Source organism: Drosophila simulans, chromosome 3L (genome assembly GCF_016746395.2).
Source record: "Drosophila simulans strain w501 chromosome 3L, Prin_Dsim_3.1, whole genome shotgun sequence".
Classification (NCBI taxonomy): domain Eukaryota; kingdom Metazoa; phylum Arthropoda; class Insecta; order Diptera; family Drosophilidae; genus Drosophila; species Drosophila simulans.
In genome coordinates, this window is record NC_052522.2 from 4,269,446 (window position 1) to 4,288,835 (window position 19,390).

The window sequence follows — 19,390 nt, forward strand, 5'->3', positions numbered from 1 at the left end:
CAGTTAAATGAGCAATAATTAAATAAAAAAATATAAAAATAAGATTTTACAAACCCACTTAACGGTCAATTTTGTAAAATATATATGTGCATATATATATTTTAGTATATTTCTCCAGCTACATGGTATATTTTGTATCCACAAACATTGGTCATACTATGTGAATGAATGTGAATTCTATACAGAAATTATGAATATGTAAGTGAATCATTTACTAAGTCGCCGTGATCCAGGAGGCACAACAAAGCCACCGCCTCCTCCGCCGCCGATAAAGTTAATCTAATCTACACATCGCGGCGAACAGCGCTGCCGCAGCTAAATTTTCAACAACCGGCGGATCGGGTCGTCGTCAATCAGTAAACACTCGCCCGAAGACGCCGCCGGACGTTCCAGTCCCCAGTCCAGAGATCTCACAGTCCGACGAACAAACAGCAGAATGGTGGCCCCCTCGAAACTCAGCCAGGTGCTTAGCTACCAGAACTTTGTGCATGCCGTATCCGGAGCTGCGGTGAGTGGGCAAATATTTGCCGGCTAAAGGTCAAGATGGCATCTGTGCTAATTTGCATTTGGTCACCTCTTCACAGGGCGGCTGCATCGCCATGAGCACCTTCTATCCACTGGACACGGTGCGTTCCCGCCTGCAACGTAAGTTTCCCCAGGGATTCGACAATCGGACTGTAACTAATCTTCAGTGAGCACCCGATAAGCGGGCCACGCTTTGATAATTCGTATAGGCACACCTATGGATCTGCGGGCGAGTTCAAACTCCAGCGTTTGAAACTTTCTATTGATATGTTAGAGAGCCCCTTCAATCAATTTCCCGGGCTAATCCAATTTTTAGGTCTGCTTGTAGTTGAAATCCGATAGCATCTGGTTTCTGTGCCGAGAAAAGATTGTGAATATTATATTTCTGAAGAGTATAGGGAATAATTAAAAGTTTATTTTTAAATATATACAAACACTATTGATGATATCATAAGTGAACGTAGTTATGATATTACATTGTGTATTTTCATATACAAAATACGTTTTATATTAGGTGCCCATGTGATATCGAGGGTTCACTTTAAAAGGTGTGCGCACTATTTCCTATTTTCCAAGTACACAAACAGTTTATATTATCTGAATGCATAAATTTTGCAATTGTACAGAGCCATTGGACTTTGACTCGTTAAGTGAAATATACATCTAAGAATTCAGAATTTTTTACTAATATGATTAGTTAAGTTCGCAAAAATTATTAAGAACAAAAAGAAATACCTTTTATAGAGTAAAGGTTTTTGTAAGGTTACGCTTTATGTATGATTTAATGACAATTTTAGCCCATATTTACCGAACACGGTTGCATATTCGACTAAAGCGCTTTTAGAGTTAATGCCAGAAATTGGCTAATTATCATAATTGGGTTCAGGGTTGGGTTAATATCACTGACTCGTAGTATGCGTGACAAGTTAAATTAGCGCTTAAACCAAACACACCTGAAATAATCTTGGTTTCAGAATCTCCAGCATGAGTCTTACAATTTTCTCTAATGAATCTTTGCAGTGGAAGAAGCCGGCGAGGTGCGGAGTACCAGGCAGGTGATCAAGGAGATTGTGCTGGGCGAGGGATTCCAGTCCCTGTACCGAGGTCTTGGTCCTGTCCTGCAGAGCCTGTGCATTTCGAACTTTGTCTACTTCTACACATTCCATGCGCTCAAGGCGGTGGCATCGGGAGGCTCGCCATCCCAGCACAGCGCTCTCAAGGATCTGCTCCTGGGCAGCATTGCCGGCATCATCAATGTGCTCACCACTACACCCTTTTGGGTGGTCAACACGCGACTGCGCATGCGCAACGTGGCCGGAACCTCGGACGAGGTGAACAAGCACTACAAGAACCTGCTGGAGGGTCTCAAGTACGTGGCCCAAAAGGAGGGCATCGCCGGTCTGTGGTCGGGCACACTACCCTCCCTGATGCTGGTCTCTAATCCCGCGCTGCAGTTCATGATGTACGAGATGCTTAAGCGCAACATTATGCGCTTCACCGGCGGTGAGATGGGCAGCCTGAGCTTCTTCTTTATTGGTGCCATTGCCAAGGCCTTCGCCACGGTGCTGACCTATCCGCTTCAGTTGGTCCAGACCAAGCAGCGTCATCGCAGCAAGGAGTCGGACTCGAAGCCGTCCACTTCGGCGGGATCCAAGCCCCGCACCGAGAGCACACTGGAGCTGATGATCAGCATACTGCAGCACCAGGGCATTCGTGGACTGTTCCGCGGTCTGGAGGCCAAGATCCTGCAAACCGTGCTCACGGCAGCCCTGATGTTCATGGCCTACGAAAAGATAGCCGGCACCGTGGTCATGCTGCTCAAGCGCAACTGAAAAGAGGCTCTAGTCAACAAGTAGTTTTACTCAATTAATCCTAACGTAAGCTATAACACAAACATACACATTCTGACATAGGATATGGCCAGCACACAGACTCTCCAAAGTTTAGCCGCTAAGCGTCAATGGATAAAAGAAAAGAATAAATAGTTAACAGAAGTAAATAATAACTGGCTGCTTTATTTATATACGTCTGCACAGCAGATGGTCCATCTATACCTAGGTGTGGTCATTGCTATATATCATTAATTGGGCGGTTTGGATTTTCATTTATTTGTCATTCTCAGTAGAGTCCTTATTCTCATCGTCATTAGACTGGGACTTTTCTGAAGATTCAACTTGCTCCTTATCGTTGCCATTGGCGACCTCTGAAGTCTCCGACTTGGAATCTCCTTCGCCGGCAGATTTTTTATCGCTAGGATTGGCCAGTTCGGCCAGATTGAACTTTTTGCACTCCAGATAGTTGTCGATCACGCTAAGCAGGCACGAGCCCCTCAAGACCTCCACGATGATGGATTTCTTGGCCTTCTTCAGGTCCACCTTGTTGCCCACGTTCTTGGAGTTGACCAGCTCGGCCAGTTGGGTGATGATTTCGTCGCGCTTGATCTGCTGATTATAGCGATGATTGAAGATGATGCTATAGCTGGTGGGCTCCTTGAGGAAGTGCTTGTCGAAGAGGTATCCGGCGGCCGTGATGATGTCCGTCATGTTGGCGCGGCAGACGGCTTCGATGGGTACCAGGCGTAGGACAAATCGGGACATGGACTTGCCGGTGGTCGCTATGTCGTTGATGATGTGTTTACCCAGGGCCACCGGATCCTCCAGTTCGGTGCGAATGAACACGCAGTTGGTGGTTTTGGTGTCTACATTCTGGAATCGCATCTTGCGATGCGAAAGCATCTCGCGGCATTTGGCGGCAGCTGCTTCCAAGTCGTCGTCGTCATCACTGGTGCCTCCTGCCGCTGGCTTCGGTACATCCTCTCCCGCATCACCAGCTGCTCCTTCCTCTGGTTGCTCCTTTTCCGGCTCATTCTCTGGCTTTTCCGAACCGTAAAGTATGTCAGCATAGTGGTTCAACAAATTGTAGCATTCGCGAACACATGCCTTCTCGTTGATGTTGCACGTGGCGAAGAATCCACGTTGGCCAGGTTGGAGCAGCTCCCTCCTGGCGTGGAAATACTTTTTCTTGTTGTTGTTAAACTTCACGTTTTTACTCATTTTCGATTTTTTTGATGCGGGTTCCATGAAATAAAACTTATTTTGCTTCGCCGGCTGTTTGAATTAGTGAGACCGTAAATACGTCAGCAATGGCCTGCTTTGAATCTACTAGAATTCTCAGAACAGAAGTAAAAAGATATGGTCACTTTAAAACTGAAAGAAAATTCATCTTCAAAAATTTTAATTTTCGAATTGCTTAATCGGTATGATACTAGAATTTCATATTTTCATTTATGAATGCCCTTTTAAATTAAAAGAAATTCTACAATTCTACATTTTCTACAAAGTCTACAAATATTCCCAACCAGTTTAAAAAACATACATTTGCAAAAGGATCAAATGCTGATCAGCTTATGTTTCATTTAATTGTAGTTACTTTTATTAAGCCGACGATTCTCACATACATTTGCCGTAGTCTGTCACTTAAATTCAATTACTCTCATTCCATTTGATGTCGTAAACATTATAGCGTATTACGTATGTGCCTGTTTTCGGTTCGAATTTAAAATTAGATAAATTTAAGAATTTTGGAATTATTTATTTTCTGCGTTCGCACTAAGATTAGTTCATCGTCGTTCGTTTACATCGTGTAATTAAACGTAAGAAAAACAGAATTCATCAGTTTCAGTTGTTTGCACACTTAAATGCTAAAGCATGGTAGCATATCTATGCGAAATGAAAATACAAAATACAGATGCTGAAGGCTGCTGAATATCTAACTAAAGACCTATCTCGCTCCGCCTGGACTTTATCCGCAGACTTCCGTTTCAAGTTTTTGATTGTGGTTTACCAATATACAGCGGTATATCATATTAAAGTATAAATAAATGTATTGCAAAGTGGCGTCGTTGCCGCCCGGCTTTGCATTGACTTAAGCCTTAATGTTGTGAACTTAATGGTATAGGGGTTCCTAAAACATAACTAATCGATGCACTATCTCGGCATGAATGCGCTTCTCGCGTCCCATTAAACATAGTGTGTGAAAATGTACAAGGCCAAGAGCAATACAAAATTATCATCAAATTAAGATTACGAATTATGCATAGAGTGGTTTAAAGTAAAATGTACAATTGTTGCTATTTATATAAAACAAGCTAGCGCGTTCTTTTGCTTCCGCAATTGCATATGCCGCATGTCATGCAGGATTGCCATAACTTTTGCCCACATTTCCTGGAGTCTCGGGTGTGTATATGGGGTATGTGGGATGTGATCGATGTCCGCTCGCTTGATCTTTGCATATTTACCAAAGTTTTAGTGCTTAAATTTGAGGAAATCGCACTCTGCCGCCTTTCCAATTGGTCTGAGGGAAAGGTGACGGGTGCTCCTAAGGCCAAAGCCGAGAACCGAGCAAAAGTAAGTATTATCAACACATTGCCAAATGGATTGCACGTGAGAACGTGTTCACAAGATTACTTTTAATGTCCAACGGCCGTAGTTTAAGTTTCAGTTTTAGTTTTAGTTATTCTTTTCATGCTCTCACGTATTCAAGTGTCATATAAATCTGTTTCCATATATGTATATAAATAGGTGTTATCATGATTGTTGTGGTGAAGAGGGAAACGTTGCGGTGCTTACAATTAGGTGAGGTCTGCTCGTAGGTGCATATGACTATAGTATTTATAGTATGATATAGCTTGCACTACCATAAGATCAATGACGTTTAAAATCAAAGTAAATATACAAAGCATACGAAGGGTAAATGAATCGAACTTAGCTTAGGTCAAATATACAGTGTTGTGTGAAAGTTAGGTGTGTTGTGTCTGTTATGTTATGTTTTGTGTGGTATGGCTGTCCGACAGAACGCAAAGTTATGACAAAAGTACACAAATCAATCGATCATACGCAAGAGTTTGCTGAGTAGGTAACATTTAAAACCGCCCGGCTGATTGCCCGCCCCGAAAATGAACTTAATCCTAAGCATAGAGCGTGCACTCGATGTAACTCGTGGGCACGAAGCCCTCGTCCCAGCCATTGGAGTTGTTCTCCCGCCGCACCCGCGTCCATCCATCGCCTTGGTCGATCTCGATCACTTGCAGCTCCTCGCCCTCACTCATGGGTATGCTTCCCTCGCTGGAGGCTACAAGGGATTGAAACAAGCATGTATTAGATGTTATATTTGTCTTATTACCTATTACTCACCTTCAAATGGATACAGGGCTCGACATTTTCCCACCGGATTAAGGGTCTCCACTTCCGTTTCGTAGTAGGTATCCTCGCCAATCGCGTTTTCGTTGGCGCTGCCCTGTCCCGATCCTGGCAGGGATGTGTGTGAAGTGCCAAGGCCACTCTCGGGACTTGCCGAACTGCTGGATTTCACCATGGAAAAGGCAAAATGAAACGAAATATTTGAAGAAGTTGCAATTTTCACATTATTAAGTGTCATCATGTTTGGTGTATAGCGATAAAGAATCAAGTTGTACTACAAATTAGAAGTATGCTCAAATTTGAATAAAAATGTTGTTTAATCTTTGGCTTATTGTGGACTTTCTGGGCTTTTTTTTTTACTAGTTTATACGTTTTCAAATGAGTGAGAAACCAACACCGAAGAAAATGCCACACACCGTGAAGTGCAGTGATATTATGATCGAATTAAATAATACAGATTAGATATGCGATGCCAAATCATAATGCTACGATAATGTATGTACGAGTATAATGTATGTGGGTGAAAGATATATATATATATAAACATTGAACGTAGTCTTATGAGTGTACCCGTTATTGTTATTATTATGCCCATTTTGTATTTGCGCCACATTATCCTCAGAATCTGACCTGCTTAAGCTGCCAGCGTCATCGGGCTGGTCGTCGCCATCATCATGATGGTCATCGGCACTGCCATTGGAATGTCTAAAGTGGGAGTATTCAGTTATTAGATTGTTGATTATATGGGTTAAAACCTATGTTAACTCACCTAGAGGTTCGGTGACCGTTTTGCAATTGATTTCGACTCGCCTGCGGACTACTGGTGGCCGTCGGCACTTGACTGGCCTTCTCCAAGAAGCCCTGGTACTTCTTTAGATCCACTTTCAGCTTCTCCAACTTGTGTTCCGACTCGTTCAGTTGTCCCTCGACGGTCATGGGGTTGCCCAGCGAAGAGTTCGCCTCATAGACGATCTTCATCTTCATCAGGCCATCCCGTGCTTTTGTTTCCTGGGCGATGTTCTGTGTCAGTTCGGCGATCTTCGCCTGCAGTTTCTTTCTTCGTTGGTTCGGTGGCAGATCGCTGAAGTCCTCCTTTTGTCCATCCGCAGTCAGGGAGTTCTGTGCCAATTACAGCTTGGTTAGTTGAATGCATTACAAGTATATTGAATGATATCTTTATTGGCCAATGCAATGAATAATAAGATACAAATCAGGACTAAAAAGACAAGACATTCACAAGACACAACAAGAGCTGCACGCAGTGATTAGAATCAGTACAAACAACAGAGGAAACCGAAAAATCAGATAATAATGTCAACACAGCAAAATAATAAATGCAGATTTTTTGATAATCCAATGACCCGCTTTCGACATAAATCAAACCAGTTTCGAAATCAACAGGCTATTAAATGGCACCATAAAGAAAAGTTATGGAAATGGAACGAAAGGGAAAATAAGGCGATAAAGGCATTCAATCATGCGTTGGGATTCGAGAGCTAATGGCACATAAAGAACAGAAATTAAACAATAATAAAGTTAAAACATAAATCGAATAATGTGTAAGTGTGCTGCTGTGACTTTCAGCTAGTTGGCCAACAATTTACTGGTTAATTTAAAGGCTTAACTATTTGAGGATAATTGGTGGTGTTCATTTTTAGAACTTGACTATGTTTAATCAAGCCAAGAATATGCCGATCATTTGCGTTCAGGCGTTTAAAGTGAAAGTTGCTCAGACTATTAATTATTGTTAATGGAAACGATATTGCTAGTGATGGTTAGATTCTTATTTAGCTGATTGTGATTAGTAGATAGCAAGATAGTGGTGTTATTAAGATTAATCGTAAGGGGCTAGTTTAGGCTAGACTTAGTTAAAGTTAGTTATTTAGTTGGGGGAAAGCTGAAAGATTCATCATACCTTCATGGTGATACAGGCTTCAATTATCTGCCGTTGCTATTGGCAGCGAATTGATTTAGTATTTATTTTGTAGGTTTTTAATTTTGCAATTGTATCACATGTGTGGTGTTGTTGTGTTCGTGTGATTTTAAGCATTTAATCATTTTAGAATCGAATGGCAGCAACAAATATGTGTACAAAAGTAGAAATCAAGAGTTAATCAATTAATATTCGTGGGTTATAGAAGAAGCTTTGGATTTGGAATAAAGTTGCAGTCAGTGAGGGGCGAACTCAAAGCACAAAGTATTAGTAAATGCGAAAGACACAAAACATGGCAATTCGAAAGCAATCCGAAGGATGAGGCGATGTATGTATATATGGAAATGCCGATCTGGTTGTGGACTATGATTGGAGAGGACACGAATCGAGGTCTTTGGACACTTGGTACTTACGGCAAGAGACAGAACCATGTCCAAGTGAAATAAAGATATGGTAATCGAGATTCGATCAAATTAATATAGAAATAGAACGGAAAAGAGAGAAGACTGGATGAGTAAACCATAAAGAGACACAAACCATAACCAAGACCTACGACTTATCAATAGAACATCGAACTTAAGAACTAATCAAGAAGCGTCTCAACTCAAGAGGCTAGTGCAGAGAATGGAACGGACAAGTGCGGCGAACTGAAAACTCTGGACAATAGAGATAGTCAGGCAGTGACAGTCGAGTCTAAAACCCACGGAGATATCCCAAAGTTAAGCCACTGGAATTGGCCACGGAGTGCCTCACCTTATTGCTGCCGAATATGTTAAAAATGCCCACGCGTTTCTTCAGCTTGTTGGCACTCATCGTGCCCCTAATGGTCAGGTGGTTCGATGTCGAGTTGCTGTAGTGCGACTCCTGCACGGAATCCGGATCGCACTTGGACAGATCCTCGAAGGGTATGTCCCTTGGTGGCGTGAAACCAGATTGATATCTGCAAGGCGAACATAGAAAGTTAGTTTGAGGTTTATGTGTTCTTCGAAAAACGTTTCCAACCTTTCTATGACTTTGAAGGTATCCTCCTTTTCATTTATGGACTCGCCGGCCTTCACGATGCCCTCCATGCAGCGGGCAATGATTGGCGCCACCGATGACTCCACATCCGCCGCTCCCACAATGAACTCCCTGAAGCCACGGGTGCGCTTCTCGTCCAGCTCCTGCAGCCGATTGAGGACCGAGGGCAGCAGCATGCTGTAGTGTTGCTGCTGCAGATTGTTCGTCTTCTGCAGCTGGTTGGCGTACTCGTTCTTCGCATCGTCCGACTGCTGGATTTTGGACGTCATTACGTTCTTGTATCGCTCCACCTCGGCCCGGCTGAGATTGAGGTCCATGTCCGCCCGCTTATAGCTGTCCACCGCCTTCTCCGAGTCGCGGTAGGCCTTCTCGTAGTTCCGCTTGGCCCGGTCCAGCGAGGAGAGCTGTGTGGTGAGGTTCTGCTGCAGGGTGGCACCATCGCTAAGGCATTTCTGCAAGCACACATATGGATATGGATGGGTTATAAGTTGAATTTATTTTTGGGCAATCCCACGCACTCACCTTGCGGTCCTCGCGCAACGTCTTGGACAGAAGCGTCACTCCCGCGATGATCTGCAGCTGCAGGGACTCGGACACCACCTCGCGCTGTCCCGCCAGATCGCCCACCTCCTTGAGCAGATTGCGGAACGCTTGCACCGATGTGAATCTGTAATGGAATGGTAGCATGTGAATCAGTTCGACCTACGCCAATTTGCGCCTGAGGAGTACTACGAGTTTTTGTGCACAGAGAAAAACAGCGTTTATAATGGGAGCCATTAATTAAAAAAGAAACTAAAAGTGATATTTTCATATACATATTTTTCTCTGTGCAGACCTTTAGCGTTGTTTATGAACTCAAGACAGTCCATAGCCGAGGGCCCGATTTATGGAGCTCTGGGATTGACAGCGTTGGACACGCGCTGTGGAACACCCACGCGACTCCGGATTTCTGCTGTCCCTCCGTCCGTGGTCCGTTTGTCTATCATCGCCTTCTGTCAGAATGGCCACTCTATATGGCCGGAGGAATGGGGCATAAATTTATGGATTTTACAACTGAATATGGCAAAGCGCTCGGCATTTCATTACCAAGAGAGCTCCACTTGGCTATCGCCATGGCTATAGCTTCATTGTCATGTTACACACATGCCACATTCGGAGATCTATTTGCGGGTCATGATGTCAGTTTGCCAGGCTGCCGCCAGTTGGGCCAGATTTGCATGGCGTGTAATTAAAAGCCGAGATTCCCAGACCGACCACACAGAGTGGAACTACTTGAGTCTCAGCCGAGATTCAAGTGTCTTTTTCCGCGCAAATTGAATGGCGCACACAGCACGCACAATTAGAGCAAAAGTCATATGAGATTATCCCCAACCCAATCCACTTAGCACTTTTTTTCTGCCGACAAATATGGCAAACAAAGTGCAACAAATTACGGATAATTTTCCAAAACATTTAACAAACGAATGGGGTAAAGTAAAGAAAAAAAAACTCAATTATACTATATGGTACATTGTAACGTTTTTGATCGCGTTTTTGGCTATAATGCTTACTCATTGTCTTCCTCCTCCTTCTTTTTGGGCTGGTAGTTTTTCACTAGGCGCCTGCAAGAGAAAAAAAGTGGCAAAAACGAAAGGTATAATCAAAATCATGGCATTAGTGAAACTTTGTTTATGCAAAGAAAGATATAGTTATAATAATAGTAGTAATATTAATAGTAGCAGCAGCGCATTTGCATTAACACGAGACTTTTCATTTGCCGATTGCCAAGGCGGCTCACGCAAAAGATTTCACTGCGCCGCGCATTTTAATACAGTTTTTTTAGTTTTTCAGTTTTTCCTCACAGTTTCATGCGGCGACTTTGTGGTCTAGTTGCTACTGCTACGGGTATACTATGCACTCTCCTCAAGACTCTGGAGCAAAGTACAAAAACACACGGAGAATTAGCTATATTTTGATTTGAGCTAGTATGCCGAATATACATAATTTATATTACATTTAACCATTTTATGCAAATCCACCGGCATTAACTTTGCTGTACTTAATAGTCCCCTATGTCTTTAACACACTTTCCAAAACATTTTGCGACTCCACGCCTTCTTTCTCAGTGTACAACTGCACCTCTAGCCGCAAGCAATGTTAGACGCGTAATGATAAAGTCATTAAAACGAGTCAAGACGGTAGCTCCCAGCCATATCAGGGGCCATAGTTCAGTCCCACCATCCGGGGTGAGCGGAGGAAACTAAAACTGAATCTTAAACCGAAGCTGAGAGATGGAAGCTGAGACTGAAGCTGAAGCGGAGTCATCAAGCAAAGCTGCGACTCATGGTGGGAACTCGGTGCCAGGCGGTGGGAAACCAGCGATGCCCCCTTCTTTCGAAGCGAACACCTTGACGGGGCAACATAATCTTCGCTTAAATTAAACAATTATGACGAACTGACAGCCAACACCGACCCACGCTGCCATGTTGGGCAATCGCCTGGGTAACCGAAGCCGAAGCCTAATCCCATTAGGTCCCCACATGTGACACCACGTCCAGTTCGGCTGGACAAGCCAGCGGGCAGCGAGGATTGGGGCTTGGCCACTCAAAGTGGCAGTCGCGTGTCAATTGCGTGGGGCAGGTCGTGGTTGCCCCGCTCGGGTGTCACTCAATTAAGTGCAGTTTTAAACTTTGCAGGGGTGCAGCTCTCGAAAATTCTTGGGATCCATAAACATAAACTCATCGGCGGTAATTGAAATGCGCCACAAGTATGTAAGTGCATACAATTAACTATTTACGATTATTGTTTATGACAATCGAGCGTTGTAGCCGTTGTGCAATAATGTCCAAGACAAAGACTTCGATTAAATGCGTTTTAAGTAAAGGCCTTTTTGTTTTAGCCTGGAAAGGAGCCTGCTGGACAGCTGGGCAATCACTTCCACAAGTGGACGACCTTGTGCTCATTGCTTGGCAGCACGTTTTTTTTTTTGGCTTTATCGGATTTACATTAGCGAGAACATTAATATTATAAAAAAATAATAAAAGCCACAAGACATGCCACAAATGGGTGAGGCCAGTTGCAACTAGCGAAATATTTATATTTAATTGGCTATTTGTTAAGGCCAAATTGGGAAGCGACAAAAGTATTAGTTCGTTCTAATGCCTTAAAAGTAACTAAAAACAAAATTGATATTGGTGTGTTTGGGTGATTAAAAGTGGTTAATCATTTCCATTGGGCTGAATTGGCAGTCAATTTATTATATCGACCAAGCATTAAACCCCTGATTTAAATGACTGAAATGGAGCGGACTCACCTTAATTTGCCGGCATATTCCGTTTCTATGGCCACTCGATCGCGTAAGAAGTTGGCAAACTTGTCCAGAGCATCGATGCCTCTGTTTGTGTGTATCGCCAGATTCTCGTTTTGATCCTGAAAGCATGGAAAATGTGCAGATGGAATCTATTAGAAAGAGCCGCGTTAAAAGCACTTAATGCCCGCTGACATTGAGCCAAGGCAAATGCGTAGATACATAGATACATATATGCGATAAATGGAATCGATTGAGAGCAGCGCAAAAAATAATACGAAATTAATCTAATTTTTTTAATTAGCTCGATATAGGAAATTCGCTGCGTAGCAAATGGCAATTCACTTATGTGGATAAAGATCTAGCTTATACAATGCCATAATGGATCGATTCATAGAGCTGGCAGGTCTTGAAGACCAAGCCATTAACGCATTAGCCTTAAATAGGAGCACTGAATTTTAAACGCTACTAGTCGACACTTTCGAGTGGTTCAATCTTAAATTATGGCATGGCTATTTGCAAAGATATGTATATATCGTTAGTTTACCGCTGACACAAATATGGGCAGTCACTTCCTCCTCGTCGCCCGTTATGACATAATATCTTTCATTTTTGCTTTCTTTCGCTGCCTTTGTGGGCAATTTGCAACACTTTTCAATATTATGTTTGTCAATAGACAGACCTAACAACAATCAAAACAAACGGCGCTCCACTTTTGATTTTATTTTCGCACGCTGACAAAACAACAAGCCTGCAGAGACATCAAAAGACGCTGCCGTTTTGGCCAACTTAGCTGCCAATCGCGAACGAATCACGCCCCCAAACGCAATGCCAAGCAGATTTGAATTTTAAGTGAACCTAGAAATCCCTACAAAAAACCGCTTAAATGGCACACAAACAAGACGCGTAGCCAATTTGCATTTGAAGTTCAGCTGAGGAGTCGAATGATTAACATCAATTACATAATGAAACCCAGTTGCGATCATGGCCCAAACAATTTCCAAATTGACGAAAATTTACGCTGTCTGTATTTTGTATGTTTTGGAGTCTTCTTTGGGTTATTTTGTAATTTTGTTTCAATGCGATGATTACAATAATCTCAGTCGTTAGCAGTGAAATTCGGCTACGTGCCCGCCATTAATTAAAACAATTGTCAATTAGCTTGCAACACAGCATTCGATTATCGAGTGCGTTTGTAGAATTTGTGTTTGAGTAGTTTGTTTATTTCATGTGGCTGTCTTTTATTTTTGAATTTATTTGGACTCGACTCGAGTCGCCTTGCGTCACAGTAAAAAACTTTCACCCGCTTAAACGAAGGTGCGGCACATCTTGGCACTCAATGAAAAGCGTTTTCGCGTGGAAAATGGAAAAGTGTCAGGCGACACGGCACAAATGTCATGCGAGTAGCTGCAGTAATTGAGTTGCAACCGCCGCCGAGGGCGTTGCCCACCAGTTGTGGGTGGCAGCCATCTCAGGACCCAGGACGACTTGGTCTCAAAACTGGGCCTATAAAATACGGCATCTGTCACTTGTGCCGCTGGCTAGTTAACTGTTTATGTAAGCGAGTGCCTGACGTGCACTTGGAGAAAAAACTAAAAGCTTTTCCAAGCTATTGATTGCTTAAAAAGTAAGTTCAATCTGTGTTTACTTTTTTTCGGTGCACACATTTCGCTCGACAGAAAATCAAATCAAATTAATTTACTTTTCACAGTAACACACAGTGGTGCGCTTGCGCAATATAAACGCCCCCCGCCGGCGGGAAATTGTTTTTCCAATTGATCTGCTTCGGCTGCTCTACCTACCTACATACATATATATAAAGAAAAGCATATACATATATATGGCCAGGGGTGCATGCGTGCCAGTTTTCCATCTTGTCTGATTAAATGGAATGGCAAATTGCCCGCCGCTCGTTGGGGCAGGAAAGTTGCCATTAGCGCTATTGATTTATATAAATGTTTAATGATACGCCGCAAGTCAAATGCATTGATTGAGATAAGTTGATGCTGTCGCCGGGTTTATGAGGTGAGAATGGAATGTCTGGAGGTCTGGGAGTGGCATTCTGGTTCTATGTGCGATCCATCCATCGATCGATCGATCATCGATTGATTAGAGGGAATGTGGGAAGCACTTATGTTTTGCCTGATATTTTTCACTGAATTTCTATGGTTGCCGAGAGGCCGAACATGATCGCTGTCGCTCATCCAACGTGGCTGCGAGGCTCCGCATCTGACATTGATAGACGACTCTCGAGGTTATTTGCCAATCGGATCGCATTGTTGACCTTGACCGGATCGCGATGCGATGCCAAGATCGGAGGCAGTCTGCGCATATAAGGAGCGGAGTCGAATGGCAACGGAATCAAGGGTCTTTCCAATTGGCTTCGAGTTGGAGGAGCACATGTGCCGTGTCGCCAGCTCTCTGGTTTTGCTCGCCACGCGGGTTAATGACACATTTAAATAATATTTATTTACTTAAGCAAGCCAAGCCGGAAGATTAATGTCGCCGCATCCCAAAAAGCTGCCTGGCCAACACTAACAAGCTGGCCAATAAATCATGGCGAAAGTTTTACATGGGGGCATCATCACCATCATCATCACCATCATCGTCAGCTTTGGATGTCACAGACTTTATTAGCAAAAGGCCCCAATCCAAAAACGCATCTCGAATCCAATCCCGATTCCCATTCCCAGCTGAAGTTGAAGCCACTTGATGACTTTCACTTGACACAAGTTGGTTCATCACCGTCATCTCGCGGGGCTCGTCAAAAACAACAATCAACAAAATGTAGCAATAAGAATGGGCAAGATATAAGTCTTACAACAAAAACCCAACCCCGCGAAACAATGACAATAAAAAGCAATAAAGAAATTAACAAATTACTGGCAAGAGAAATAAAACATTGAAAAGTGTTAGATTCGATTGAAGATTGTCATCGATTGTTTGGGTTCAATTTTTTTCTTTTTTTTGGAAGGGTAAGTTTGAGCATTCCAAGTTGAGGAATGTGCGATGGGGGCAGCACCCAGTATAAGGGCATTCCATTAACCATTAACCATTAAACAGACCCGCCTGACACCGCTCAGTGGGTCAAGATTGAAGGCTGATCCGATTGATTAAACGCATTTGTCGCCCTTTATTTGTTCAACACATTGTATTGCATTGTATTGTGTTTTGTTCTTCAATCAATTTAATCGTGGTTTCGAATCACTTTTCAGGGCTCGTGACACTCGATCAAAAAGGAAATGGGCCGGCGGAAAGTGGAACGGGGACAAGAACTCAAAGTGGTAAATATTGTTGATAATCGAGAAGGAAATTCTTGTTTATTGTATATTGGTTTGTATTGGCAAAATGAATATGATAACCATATAAATAATTTACAACCACAATATAAAGTTTTAGCATATCAATAATATCAGGTGTGCAAGTGGTAACTATTTATAATAATACCATCTCACTTGTTAATATTATCATGGTACATAAAATCATTATTATATATATATGCATTCTCAACACTGGACAGCTTTTTGTTCGTTTTTTGAGGTTGGATAGTTATCGCATAGGAAGTACTTATTGCATTTCAACCACGAAACCAGTTAACTGTAGAACCCGCCGATAGCAACAATTTCGTGTATAATTTATGATAGTTGCATTAGATAATGTACATAACCGACGGCGATCTAGTAAAATGGCAGTAACCACTGTAATCAGGGAGCAGAAACCAGACAATTGCATAACACTGGCAACGTGCAACGGTAAAGGGAAATCTGCTTGGCCCAAAGACCCCGAGCGCCCTGTCAATTGTCTTTATGCAACAACTACCACTTTGCCAGCCGAATGCAACTGAAAAGCTGCGAACATTGCAACTGCAACTGCAACAGAAGAGGGTGTCAATTGAAGCAGAAAGCGCTGACGGCGACTGTCTGGCATTTGTCTATATACACATATATATATACCCTATACCAGATATATATCCACCGATCGGTTGGGTTAATACTGCGCGTACATTATGGTTCCTGTTTTGCATTAGCATCACAGTACTGGTGCACTCGACCAGAAACGTTGGCTTCCTTTTGCCTCGGCTTTGGCTTTGGCTTTTGTTTTGGTTTTCCAATGTTTCAGTGCTTCAGTTTTCCAGGCGATTAGGAGAGAGACCCAGTTTTTGACGACCGACTAACCGAGCTGGCAATGCCAACGGCTAAAACTAAATAAAACTGGGTAACAGGTGCACCAACTGCTTTTGGCTTTGGGTTGCCATTGCTACTGCTATTGGTATTGCAACCAACAACGATTTTGTTACCACCGTCGCGTTCGTGTTTTGTTTCTGTGCTGCGGTTTTGGAAGCCATATTCACAGCGGCTCAAACAAAATAGGGTGGCTTAAACAACGAATCTAGCCAGAGTTAGTTAACAACTACATTGGCTGACTGGAATTGGGTGGATATGTAGCTGATTATTATAAGAACACAAAAGCGGAAGGCGTTGTTAGGTTGAGTCATCAATAATGTTTATTTGACATTCACTGAGTGACACTTCATTGAACAAAGAATTATTCATGGCTTTTAATTAAATTCAGAATTTATTAAAAATAAAGAGAATAGCTTTTAATGCATCTGCTTTTATGGTTATATATATTTCAATGCAGTTACGACTGCATTTTCTAGCAGTGCATCCGCGACGAATTCTTGGAGAGGAACAACGGATTCAGCTCATGGGCAGCCGCCCAATGGAAGTTCCGCAGCACGCGTTTTTATCTGCAGCGGACGTGGCACGCAAACAACTGCAGCAGCAACAGCAGCAGCGGCAACAACTGCAACTGCAACTGCAGCAGCAGCAAGCACAACAGCAACATATTCATTGCAGCTGATAAGCAGGGGAAGTAATAACACACACACACAAGTGTGTTGGAATAATGGGGGGTTTGTATGTATAGTATATCGATAGTGAAGTTGACCGCCCGGCATGACGATGAATTGTTTGTTTGATGTGCTGCACCCAGTCGACATTTAGTGGATGACGATGATGTCCACTGATGACTGTTCCCTTGGCCGACGCAAATTGACATTGCCCCCAGTGAGTGCAACATGCAGCTCGTGGCGGCACGTCTATACACATGTCTATTGGCTTCCGCCACGCCCCCTTTTACCGCCTGCAATTCGATGGAATTTTTTTCAGTTTAGCATGACAACGTTTGGGCGGCGCCTTTGTTAGTCGTGACGTCTAATGAAAATGCTGCAATAAGAAAGCTTTACGGCCACTTTTTTTTTAAGCTTTTATCAGTTTTTCCATTAAGCCAGGTCAGTGCGATGACCCCAGTAAATCAGTCGGTTCAACAGATACATCTAAAGTTCAACTTCCCACATTAAAGATTATGTAGAAAAATGAACGGATTTAGTATAAATTTTATCTTTAGTGTAACAACTTGTTTTAGCTCATCAAGAAATACCCACATGAATAACAACTTCAAGTGCAATTTAGTTGCGGTTTTCCGCAGAAATTTCCCTACAAATTTGCCAAGACAATGAGTGGGAGAAAAACGAAACTAAAGAAGCAACTCCTGACCCGTTTTCTTGCCATTTTCCATTTCCATTTCTATTTATAAGCGGCTTTTTCTGCTCATTTTCAGTTAATTTGCTGTAACGATTTTCCGCCTCAATGCTGCTCCGTGGAAAACTCAACTCTGCCCCATTTCCCGCCCACTCCACTAGTGGGGATCTATATTTACATGTCGTTCGCCACTTCCTCTTTATCACCCACTCTCCCATCCACACACAGTGCCTGCAAATTGTTGTTGACAGTGGGAACCCAAAATTAGCACATTAACCCATTCGGTGTCGCTGCCGTTTGTCTCTCGCTATTGATTAAATAACTCATTCTGGTTTTTTGTTTTTTCGCACGCACAAATCGATATTTAGGTCAAGTCGGTCTACATCAAAGAAAAATCTATCCAATTAGATTGAAGTACAGTGCCCACATAGAGTGCATTTCAAGCATAAAACAGAAGTTAGAACCGAATAAGTGGCTAACAAATTGCCGCAACTTGATAATTACACATGTAAATTTGCAATCATGCAAGCGAATGAATAAATGAATAAATCAAGCGACGCCTTTTCACAGTTAAAAATGTGGAAATTCAACAGAGAGGCGGAAAAAACGAGAAAAGCCGACAGCCAAAAAACCCCGAGCAGCAACATGATCTTGGCCAGAAGCAGCAGCTCAACCGGATAATGCTCATGGCTGAAACGCAAAACAGGAAGCATAAAACATCGGCCAGAATGAATAGCATACATATGTTGTCGCTGCTTTCTGGCCATCGTGTGTGAACCGTTAGTTGGTCAGCGCAAAGTTGTAATCATAAAAATAGTTGAGCCACTTCGTTCAGTTGAACTTTAACTTTCAACGTGGCCAGAAAAAACAGAAGTCGCAACTCGCCGGCAGCAGAAGCCGTTGGTCAAGTACTGAATACCCGGTTCCAAGATCATTAGAGATGGCCAGCCCCAAACGGTGCCTGCAAATGAATAATATGAGTGGATTGGCCTCCAGGCTGGTGATTGCTGATGAATAGTTCTTGGGACGGAGCGAAAGATCAAAGGTTCACTGCTGCATTCCTAATCATTTGTAATTTTATGGGCAGACATGTAAAATAGCCATGTTATTACCAATAATATTTTATGATTTTTGAAATAAATGAGCTAAGATTCATTTTGGAATAGGTAGAATCATTTGAATGGCAATCAAGAATAGCATGGAAATATATTCCAAATAACACTTTCCAACACTATTTACGTTCGATTTCCTTTAGAGCACTGATATTCCCCTAATTTCTAAAAGAAACTAAGCCACTTTTTCGCGGTGCATTACCAACTTGTTTGGCCCAATCTCGATCAACTCAATCTAACGCAGGCAATTGAAGCCCAATTGCATTTCGGTTATGCAAAGAATCAAATCACATTTAAGCGGCGACATTTAATTGCAAACTGGTTGTCCAGTTAACCACCTGCGGGGCATTCTTGTTGGTGGTTTCATTGGTTGCTTTCAGCCCCGCCGGGTACACACACACACACACACACTAGCTCACCCAAAATTCCACATGGCTATCCCTGGGATCCAAAATGGTTGCAACTCCGGACTCGCTGAGGCTGCGCTGAGCCGCATTCAAATAGCCGAGCAGGCAGTTCATGTTGAGAGCCACGAACGAACTAATTGACCAACTGTTCCAGCCAGTTAAGTGGTCTCCAATGGCCGCAAGAAATGTGGTAGAAAAAGCAGAGATGGGGTGGGTAGAAAATGTTCAAGATAAGCCAAGAATTTCGTAACATGTGCCATCCAAGATGAGGGAGTGCTGGCTGCCCAGATAGAGATAGAAACCGAGCTCACTGCTCATTTCTTCTTCGCTATTATTATTATTATAATTATTATTATACTGATTTAT

General features: G+C 42.8%; 3 protein-coding genes across 14 annotated transcripts in view; 1 reads left to right on the forward strand and 2 right to left on the reverse strand.

Annotated features, from left to right (window-relative positions):
• Nucleotides 1–125: 125 nt before the first annotated feature.
• Nucleotides 126–2,530, forward strand: LOC6736768 (peroxisomal membrane protein PMP34). The gene is made up of 3 exons (XM_002083588.4): nt 126–508; nt 585–645; nt 1,546–2,530. Exons 1-3 carry the CDS (start codon nt 437–439, stop codon nt 2,355–2,357), a joined length of 945 nt encoding a protein of 314 aa, XP_002083624.1. The 5' UTR covers nt 126–436; the 3' UTR covers nt 2,358–2,530.
• Nucleotides 2,511–3,683, reverse strand: LOC6736769 (THUMP domain-containing protein 1 homolog). Its single transcript, XM_002083589.4, has one exon. It carries the CDS (start codon nt 3,603–3,605, stop codon nt 2,631–2,633), a length of 975 nt encoding a protein of 324 aa, XP_002083625.2. The 5' UTR covers nt 3,606–3,683; the 3' UTR covers nt 2,511–2,630.
• A 412-nt stretch (nt 3,684–4,095) lies between these two features.
• LOC6736770 (formin-binding protein 1-like) overlaps nt 4,096–19,390 on the reverse strand; it is a 31,691-nt gene continuing 16,396 nt past the window's right edge. The window contains exons 1-11 of one of the 12 annotated variants that reach the window (XM_016170219.2): nt 19,037–19,154; nt 11,969–12,084; nt 10,227–10,277; nt 9,199–9,343; nt 8,659–9,128; nt 8,410–8,596; nt 7,639–7,674; nt 6,493–6,842; nt 6,294–6,428; nt 5,718–5,884; nt 4,096–5,655 (exon numbers count right to left, since the gene is read on the reverse strand). In XM_016170219.2, coding sequence (XP_016030401.1) covers nt 5,492–5,655; nt 5,718–5,884; nt 6,294–6,428; nt 6,493–6,842; nt 7,639–7,674; nt 8,410–8,596; nt 8,659–9,128; nt 9,199–9,343; nt 10,227–10,277; nt 11,969–12,084; nt 19,037–19,138 — 1,923 coding nt within the window. In that variant the 5' untranslated portion in view covers nt 19,139–19,154 and the 3' untranslated portion in view covers nt 4,096–5,491. Of the gene's footprint in view, nt 5,656–5,717; nt 5,885–6,293; nt 6,429–6,492; nt 6,843–7,638; nt 7,675–8,409; nt 8,597–8,658; nt 9,129–9,198; nt 9,344–10,226; nt 10,278–11,968; nt 12,085–19,036; nt 19,155–19,390 lie in introns of those variants that run through there. The other 11 variants (XM_016170214.2, XM_016170221.2, XM_016170216.2 and 8 more) reach the window with 11 other exon arrangements.